This window comes from Leopardus geoffroyi, chromosome D1 (genome assembly GCF_018350155.1).
Source record: "Leopardus geoffroyi isolate Oge1 chromosome D1, O.geoffroyi_Oge1_pat1.0, whole genome shotgun sequence".
Classification (NCBI taxonomy): Eukaryota; Metazoa; Chordata; class Mammalia; order Carnivora; family Felidae; genus Leopardus; species Leopardus geoffroyi.
In genome coordinates, this window is record NC_059329.1 from 100307146 (window position 1) to 100316652 (window position 9507).

General features: G+C 42.0%; 1 protein-coding gene across 1 annotated transcript; it reads left to right on the forward strand.

Annotated features, from left to right (window-relative positions):
* Positions 1-7863: 7863 nt before the first annotated feature.
* Positions 7864-8999, forward strand: LOC123601683 (olfactory receptor 4B1). The gene has a single exon (XM_045485231.1). It carries the CDS (start codon positions 7966-7968, stop codon positions 8899-8901), a length of 936 nt encoding a protein of 311 aa, XP_045341187.1. The 5' UTR covers positions 7864-7965; the 3' UTR covers positions 8902-8999.
* The last annotated feature ends 508 nt before the right edge of the window (positions 9000-9507 follow it).

Consider the following 9507-nt stretch of genomic DNA (forward strand, 5'->3'; position numbering starts at 1 on the left):
CTTTAGTTTATTAAAGGACAGCTTGGCTAGGTATAATATTCTAGTTTATACTTTCTTAACATTCTTGAAAATGCTGCTACACAGTTGCCTTGCTTTATAGTGTTTTTGGGAATTTGCATGCCACAAGAATTCTTCTGTTTTTGTAAGTTATTTTATAATTTTGCCTAGAGTTCCTGAGGATTTCTTTCTTTAAAAAAATTTTTTTTAACGATTATTTATTTTTTGAGACAGAGAGAGGCAGAGCATGAATAGGGGAGGGTCAGAGAGAGAGGGAGACACAGAATCTGAAACAGGCTCCAGGCACAAAGCCTGACGTAGGGCTCAAACTCACGGACTGCGAGATCATGACCTGAGCCGAAGTCGGACACTCAATTGACTGAGCCCCCCAGGTGCCCCCTTTCTTTATCTTTAATGTCTAATAGTTTTATTAGAATACATATCAGGGTTGGTCGTTCTGTGTTAATCTTTCCTGGTACCCAGTGGATCCTTTAAATGTGTGGATTCAGGATTTTTTTTTTAAGTTTATTTGTTTATTTTGAAAGAGAGGAGAGAGAGCATGTGAGCAGGGGAGTGGCAGAGAAAGAGGGAGAGAGAATCCCAAGCACTGTCAGCATAGAGCCTGCTGTGGGACTCAAACCCACAAACTGTGAGATCATGAGCTGAGCTGCAGTCAAGAGTCAGATGCTTAACTGACTGATGAGCCACCCAGGTGCCTCAAGATTTAGGTATTTTTAAATTGATGAAATATTTTTTGGATTATAGTTTTAAATATTGGCACTATTCTATTGTTTTGATTTTTTTTTAAGGACATCAATTATATTAGGTCTCCTTGGTCTAACTTCTATTTCCACCTCTTTCTTTTCGCCCTTTTAAATGTCATTTTATTTCCTTTGATTATCTGATTTACTTTCATGCTGTTTATTATATTTTAATTTGAATATTCTCCCTTTGGTACTTTAATTTTCATTGCTGACACAAGTTTTTTGGCTTTTCTTTTTTCTTGAGTTTAATCAACTCTCATTTCACCCCTTCCTCATTTTAAAAACTTTTTTTTTGTTCTTAGATTTTATATTTCTAATTCAGCATTTTATTTTCATATACTTAAATGTTTGTTATGTCTTTAGCTTTCCTCTCTCAGAGCATAATTGCTCGGTGTTTATAACTTCTCAAAGTTCTCCAGCTGAATTAATTGAAAAATATCTTGAACCTTTTCCTAGCTCACAAATTTTTGGTAAAGTTTTACACTAGAGACAATAGATTCCATGGGGAATGTGGCTCTTGATCACACTGTGAGGCTCAATTTATTTTAAATAGTTTAAGCATCTCAATATTGAAAAACAGTCTTTGGTCTTCTAGTGAGTGTGAGTGGGTTTTCTAAACTAAAAAATAGAACCTAAAACTCATTGGCTAGCTCTTTTCTGTACCTGTTTTTTTTTCTAGTTTATAATTTCTAAATAGATGATCTAAAGACCGACTATGGGGATGATTCCCTGAATCCTTCCCTTTGTGATTTACCTGCATCACCACAGGCTGTTCATTTTCTAAAAGATCATAGAACCCGTGGAATTTTGTTGTGTGGAAGCAAGATTGGCACTGTTAATTGGCAATCGCAATCACAAAATCAAAGTCACTAGAAGGGAATTCATTGTCATGGAAACAGTGCCTCAGCAACTTGACCAGTCACTAGCTGAGTGACTCAGAAGTCAGTTAAACTCTCTGACTCTTCGCTGCCTCATCTGTCAACTAAGAAGATGGGATTCATGGTCTTTAAATTGCCTTTCAGCTCTAAAGTTTCCTCAGTTTCGCCTAATGTCTTAGCTGTGATGAAGTGGCTCAGCCCACTGGGGGCCTTCGATGTGGAGGAAGGAACCTGTGGAACAGTTTTGTTGTGAAGAGAGCTTCCTGTGTTCCAGGGCACACCGCGGCAGTCTCCTCAGCCCTTTGAGTGACATCCCTTTGAGTGATGGGCTCTTGCAACAGATGGAGAAATTGCTCCTGATTCTAAGGAGGAGAACCTTTATGTTCAAGTCTTTGCTGTAAAACTGAACATTACTCAAACAAGGTAGGTGATGCCATACCCAGGAGGATGTCTCAGGTTGACTGAATGTGGAGACTTTGATAGGTTCCAGATCACAGTGTGATGTAGAATGAGTTACTTTTCCTCCCTGAGCCTCAGTTTCTGCCCCTGTATAAAGGAGGGGGCTGAACAGAATGTGCCCTAAAGTTCTCCTTGACGTTCACGTTCTGGGATTCCATCAAGTACCACTTGGGCTCTAGAGTGAGTTGTGGGAAGGAGGCCCTTGTGATGTGACTTTGAGTTCATTGCAGTAGGTCTTCCAGGCTCTCTATCACTTGTTATTTTGTCCTCGTCATTCAGACTGTATTTGGGAGGATAAAGGTGTACCTAGTTAGGGTCTAGAACATCATTTACCTACCTAGGTTTACATGTAATCCACGGTTACCTTCTAATCCGTGATCCTAGGGTGAAGGTTTTATCTGGGGAAGTGCTGGAGGAGGTAATTTGTTGCCGACTAGCTGTCTTTCTTTCGGGCAAGGGGAATGAGAAAGCAGAGAGAAATGTAAATAAATACCAGGAAGGGCGAGCTGATAATAGCTACTACTTATTGAGAGCTTCCTGTTTGCCAGGCAGCCCTCTTGCAACAACCATGTCAGATATGAATTGTTACCCTATTCCAAGAAAATAAAAAATCTGTTCCCAGAGACACATGATGTGATCAAGCTCCGCATCGGCAGCCACCTGCAGTGCTTGTTCCCACAATCCCTACCTGAGACCAGCCCCTGAGGAGAGAGAATGGCGGCTCAGCAGGTGTTCTCGTTTTGTTTTCTCCAGTCCCTTAGAGGTCCGTGAACCTGGAAATGTTCCCTCCACTAAAAAGGCGGGTCACTTCTGACCTGTGATTCATCACTTCCATGCCTCACAATGATGCCATGAGCTCATCTGATACAATTGTCTTACATTTCCCTAATGAATTTTTTGTTTGTATTTTAAAATATATATCATGTGGTCCTAAATGGTAATCTTCTCGACGTATAGACTCAGATGTTATATGTACAGGAGTGTGTCAGAGATTTGGTCTCTTAAGTGAGAATTGGGCAATTCATTCCAAGCAGCACTGCATAAAACAAAGAGCAACTAATGCCTTCTATGGAACGTAATTCATGGAAAATAATCTATGAGGTAGAAGTAATAACTTTAAAAAAATTTTTTTAACATTTATTTATTGTTGAGAGACAGAGACAGAGTGTGAGCAGGGAAGGGGCAGAGAGAGGGGGAGACACAGTATCTGAAGCAAGCTCCAGGCTCTGGGATGTCCACACAGAGCCTGATGTGGGGCTCGAACTCATGAACTGTGAGATCATGACCTGAGCTGAAGTCAGATGCTTAACCGACTGAGCCACCCAGGTGCCCCAGTAATATTTTAATAGCAAAGTTGTGATATGTGTGTCTTTGATCTTGTGCAGTAAAATGTAAATGTCTGTTTCCAAAATAGAAATGATCTACATTATTCACAACTTTATATGTTTGATGAAAAAGAGTCACAGCTGTGTTATATGAGGTCAAGATAGACTGAAAGGAAAATGTAGACAGCATTAAATAACCTACTCTTTCTTATCAATTCTACTGGTTAATCAACTTACCAATCAAAACTCTACATATATAGTGAGCACCATCTGTAAGGTTGGCACTTAAGTGCCATGTGGGCTTGAGGAGTAATAAACTGAAGACAAATAGGCAACATGAAACCACAATAAGCAATAAAAGTCTCTATAAAAATCAAATGTAATAAATTGTATGGTTCTAACTGTAGGTGGTAGAGAATTTCTTCTTCTTCTTTTCCTTCTTCCTTTTTTTTTTTTTAAAGTATGCTTCATGCCCAGCCAGAACCCAGCGTGGGGCTTGATCTCACCACCCTGAGATCAAGACCTGAGCTGAGATTGAGTTGGATGCTTAACTGACTGAACCACCCAGGTGCCTTGAGAATCTCTTCATTTTTAAATTCAACTCCGTGAACATTAACTGAGTACTTACTGTGTATTTAGTTCTGAAGATTCAGACATGAACAAGCTCCGCTTATTAAGGGAGACAGATACTGAAACAGTAATTATGATAAAAATTGGTAAATATTCCAGCAGAAAGATATAAAAAACAAACAAACAAACAAACAAACACAGAAGTGTTGGCTAGAGGGGAATGATGAGTGGTTTTGATCTGAGCATTAAAGCAAGAATAACCTTGGGGCGCCTGGTTGGCTCAGTCATTGGAGCATGGTTGGGTTCAAGCCCCAACTCAATGCCAAGTAGAGATTGTAGAGATTACTTAAAAATGAAATCTTAAAAAAAAATAAAACGAGAGTAAACAGTTAGAAAGCTGAGGTGTGCATGCCACACAAAATGTAAAGAGCATACGTGCAAAGAGCAAGTTTGGGAGAAAGATGTCTATTTCCGACTGGCTGGAAAGCGGGCTCCGGGAGCAGTGGCAGCAGGGAAACTAGAGAATGGGCTCCAGTTCGTACATGCCATGCAAATACTACTGGACTTAGCCTTGTAGGCAGGGGGACCATTGATAGATTTCAGGTCACTGCATGATGTGTTCAGATTTGCATTTAGAAGTGTAACAACAATAATAAAGATAGCTTATATTTATTGAGGGCTTGCTATGAACTCGGTGCCACATGCCTTATTGCACTGAACAGACAGATTGCTTAAACTCATTTCCGGAGTCGAGAGCTGAGATGAACACACAAGTGTGGAAGTGACCGGGGTGGCTTCCTAGGCAGCGGACACTGTAGAGTGGGTGGGACTTGGATCAGGAGGTGGAGGAGCAGGCATGACGTGTAATGTGAAAAGTAAGAAGCTCCTGTGGTGGTTATCAGCTTGCCTTCATGAGAAGGTGAGGGGACTTTTTAAAAAAATTAATTAATTAATTAATTTTTTAAACTTGTTTTATTTTTTATTTTTTTAAATTGACATCCAAATTAGTTAGCATGTAGTGCAACAATGATTTCAGGAGTAGATTCCTTAGTGCCCCTGGCCCATTTAGCCCATCCTTCTCCCACAACCCCTCCAGAAACCCTCAGTTTGTTCTGCATATTTATGAGTCTCTTCTGTTTTGCCCCCCTCCCTGTTTTTGTATTATTTTTGTTTCCCTTCCCTTATGTTCATCTGTTTTGTGAAGGTGAGGGGACTTCTAAGTAGAGCAAGAGTATGTATTTAGAGGTGAGTGAAGTTGGCTTAAAAGGGCATGGGGAAATACTTTAGAGCTTCTGAAAGTCAGTGGAGGAGTTGAGGCCTGTATCCAGGCAACAGGGTGGTGTCTGAGTGATCAGAGCACAGGGACTCAGGGAGAATGCTGACTTCAGCATGCAGGCTGGCGGGAGGTGGCAGGAGATGGGGGGGGGGGGAAGACCTGTGACACCTGGAGACGGTCAGTGCATGGAGGAGCTGCGGTGATCCTCACATGGGCTTCTATCCTGCCTGAAGACCGAGACTTCAGGAAGATGGAGGAGGAAATTGGTGAAATCAGTGGGTTGTGGAGAGTGTGTACATGTGGGAAAAGCAGGAGAGGCAGGAGTCAGAGGTGACTGCAAAGATTCAAGTCTGAGGGCTGAGCAGAATGACGGTGCTGCTGTAAGACCCCCTGAGAAGAGGGGTCTGTCAGAGCACGCCTGCTGGGAGATACCCACTCCACAGGTCAAAGTCACCAGTTGCAGCTCTAACCCCTGACTAAAGTCGTGCCATGAGGGGCAGAGGAGGAGGGGACATTCCCAAGTCTCACCCTCTGCTCAGTGTCCCACATAGCTTCTTCGTCTCTCTTATTCCAGAGATGGTGGCATTGAAATGTTCCCGATAACTTGCAGTTGCCTGCCATGTTCCTGCTATTCACAGGGAAGGCATAATTAATGGATTTGGACAAGTTTTATATCAACCATGGGTTTTGATGTCATTTCTGTAAGGTGCTGGAGTGGCCAACCGCTTTGTCCTCTGGCTGAGGAGTGGTGGCCCTCTCTCCCTTTCTAGAAAGGCCTGGGTTTCAGCCTTGGCTCAATCATTCACAAGCTGTATTTGGGCAGGCTACTTAACCTCTCTGAGTCACAATTGACTCACCTATCAATTAGCGACCTCAAAGTGGTACAGGAAGAATTAATTGAGGGGACAATGGTTATCACAGTCTAGCACGCAGTAGCTACTGACTAAAGGACAACAGTATCTGCTGCTGTGGCTGTCGGGGTGACAATGACAGTGACAATGGTGAAATCAGGTCACCACATGCTTGAGGTTTCCTCTGGCCACCAGAGGCTGGATTGTTTTTGTTTAAGATTTTTAAAGTTTATTTATTTTGAGAGAGAACACACACAGAGGGGAGGAGCAGAGAGGGAGGGAGACAGAGAATCCCAAGCAGGCCCCACCCAGGATGGAGCCCCACAAGGGGCTCGATCTCATGATAGCAAGATCATGACTTGAGCTGATATCCAGAGTCCGTCGCTTAACTGACTGAGCCACCCAGGCTCCCTGAGTCTGTGGGTTGTTTTTGGTGTTTCCTTGTTTCCCTTCCTCTGGAACAGAAAGGGAACCTCCCCTTGCTTCGCCTCTCCTGTTCAGTTGTTCTTCTTCAGTGCCCTCCTTTCATGCCACACAATCCCCCATTTCTTCTCCAGTGTTAGCCAGGTGACTCACCGAGGATTCTCTCAGCGTATTTTCACCTTCTGTATATCTTCTAGTTTTTACTATGAGAAAGATTAGTGATGAGGGAGGTATTTAATTTATTTCAGTGTGGGAGCCCAAGTGAAAGAAGAAAAAAATAAAAGGAATAAGAAATACTTCAGGGTAGTCTTACTTTTTTTTTTTTTTTTTAAACTGAGGTATAGCTGACACACAACGTTACATCAGTTTCAGGTGTACAACACAGTGATTTGACACCTTCAACCTAATTTCAAAAGCAGAGAAAATCTTTGAGAGATTCCTCTGCCTCGTGTCATGAACGTGCTGCTGAATCTCATGTAGTTACAAGCTTCCTGAAGGTGAGAGCCATCTTTCGTTCTTCTCTTGTATGTCCCAAATTGCCTGGGCACTTGGTAGGTACTTAATAAAACATTTGGTTAAAGAACTGAATTAAAATAAATCCTCACCTCCTGCTGACAAAAAATACCAATGGTGGGAAAACTGAAAGACAGAAACAAGCAAACTGGTGAATCCCCATATATTACATTCGAACTGTTGTTTGATACTGACCTATATTCTCAACAACTTCCAGATGTCCACTTGGACCCCAGGTATCAAAATTTTCTCGAAATGTTTGTAAAAATTCATGAAGATGTGGGATTGAGCAAAACCATAGGACCTGAAAGAATCCAGAAACTTAGATAATTCGTGTAAGGAAAATATTGAAGATATTCTTTAGAAAGGGAGAACTATGAATGAAATTGGCATTTCGGGAAGTAAATGGAGGAAACCAGGGATTCACAAGACGTTTACTTGAGAATTTCTCATGCAAAGGCATGATGAGAAATGTTGAGAATGGGAGAATTGTTGGTAATATGGATACTTATTAATGCTGAAAATGTTGATTAATATTTCCAGTGTGGTATACTTGAAATAACATACTAGTTGGAACAAAATGATCTGGTTCTTGTTCTGGATCCACTTCTTACTGGGAGGCTTCGCTAATTCCCAACCCCTTTGAGCTTTGGTTTTCTCCCTTGTGATAAGGAGATCATGGAGTTTTTTTGCAAGATAGATTGCATAGTGTCTTGTATAGAGTGGACTGTTGGGCAGTGAATGGATAAACGTTTGTGATATTAACAAATAAATAAGTAAAATAAGCCAAAAAGATAATATGTGCAAAAGGGCTCTATTAACAGGCAAGTGCTAAATAAACATGAAGGATTGTTGTTATGATGTGTTTGTTTTGTCACAGGGCTCTTCTCTGAGATACATTTTCTCCAGATGGAGTCCATGGCCATTACAAATAATGTGACTGAATTAATTTTCACTGGCCTGTTTCAGGATCCAGAGGTTCAGAGAGCGTGCTTTGTGGTGTTTCTTCCTGTGTACCTGGCCACAGTGGTGGGCAATGGTCTCATTGTTCTGACAGTCAATGTCAGTAAGAGTCTGCGTTCCCCCATGTACTTCTTCCTTAGCTACTTGTCCCTGGTGGAGATCACTTACTCTTCTACTGTTGTCCCTAAATTCATCACAGACTTACTTGCCAAGATTAAAACCATCTCGCTGGAGGGCTGTGTGGCTCAGATATTCTTCTTCCACTTCTTTGGGGTCACTGAGATCCTTTTGCTTGTGGTGATGGCCTATGACCGCTATGTGGCCATCTGCAAGCCTCTTCAGTATATGAACATTATGAGCCGCCAACTATGTCATGTACTGGTGGCTGGCTCCTGGCTTGGGGGCTTTTTCCACTCCATTATACAGATTCTCATCACCGTCCAGTTACCCTTCTGTGGTCCCAATGTGATTGACCACTACTTCTGTGATCTTCAGCCATTATTCAAGCTTGCCTGCACTGACACCTTTGTGGAGGGGGTTATTGTGTTGGCCAACAGTGGCTTAATTGCTCTGTGCTCCTTCCTCATTTTGGTGTCCTCCTATATTATCATCCTTGTCAACTTGAGGAGCCATTCTGCAGAGGGGAGGCGCAAAGCCCTTTCTACCTGTGCCTCTCACATCACAGTGGTCCTCTTGTTCTTTGGACCTGCCATCTTTCTCTACATGCGACCCTCCTCCACCTTCACTGAGGACAAACTGGTGGCCGTGTTCTACACAGTTGTCACCCCCATGCTGAACCCCATCATCTACACACTCAGAAATGCAGAGGTGAAAATTGCCATGAGGAGGTTGTGGGGCAAAAAGAACTTAGGGATGGAATAAAAATGGGAAAGTGATAAAGAAAAACATCTAATTATTCTTTGTTTTTGAAATGAATTTTGATTTCAGTGGGACATTCAGGAATGGCAAAAACAAATGTAAGGACTTAATGTTACTGTTGCTGTGATTCTCCTTAACAACCAAACACTTGCTTGTATCTTGGTATAATGTTCCAAGGGAAGAGATCCGATTGCCTCTATGATATCCAAGAATATCATGAGATTGGGTAACATTGAGACTCAAACTAAATGGCAAATGCAAAGGAGAATATTTTGACAGATGTTTTGTAAGTTAAAGTACTTCTTCTATGACATACTTCCTCTCTCCTTCCCTTCCTTCTTCCCTCCCTCCCTTCCTCCCTCCCTTCCTTCCTTCTCCCTTCTGTGTTCAGCCTCCTAATGACAACAGCTTATATTTCATTAAGAAGGGGAACCAAACAGAGGAATTATCATGGGATATTTGAGGAGAGTGCCAATATGATCTTCTCTTCCACTGTGGAGAAATGTATCTTTGAAAATTGTGTCTGGGGGCACCTGGGTGGCTCAGTCGGTTAAGTGCCTGACTTCGGCCCAGATCATGGTCTTGAATTTTGTGGGTTGGAGCCCCATG

Bases quoted from the DNA above. Each gene is read 5' to 3' on its own strand.
- LOC123601683 (XM_045485231.1), top strand. From the start codon at position 7,966: ATGGAGTCCATGGCCATTACAAATAATGTGACTGAATTAATTTTCACT.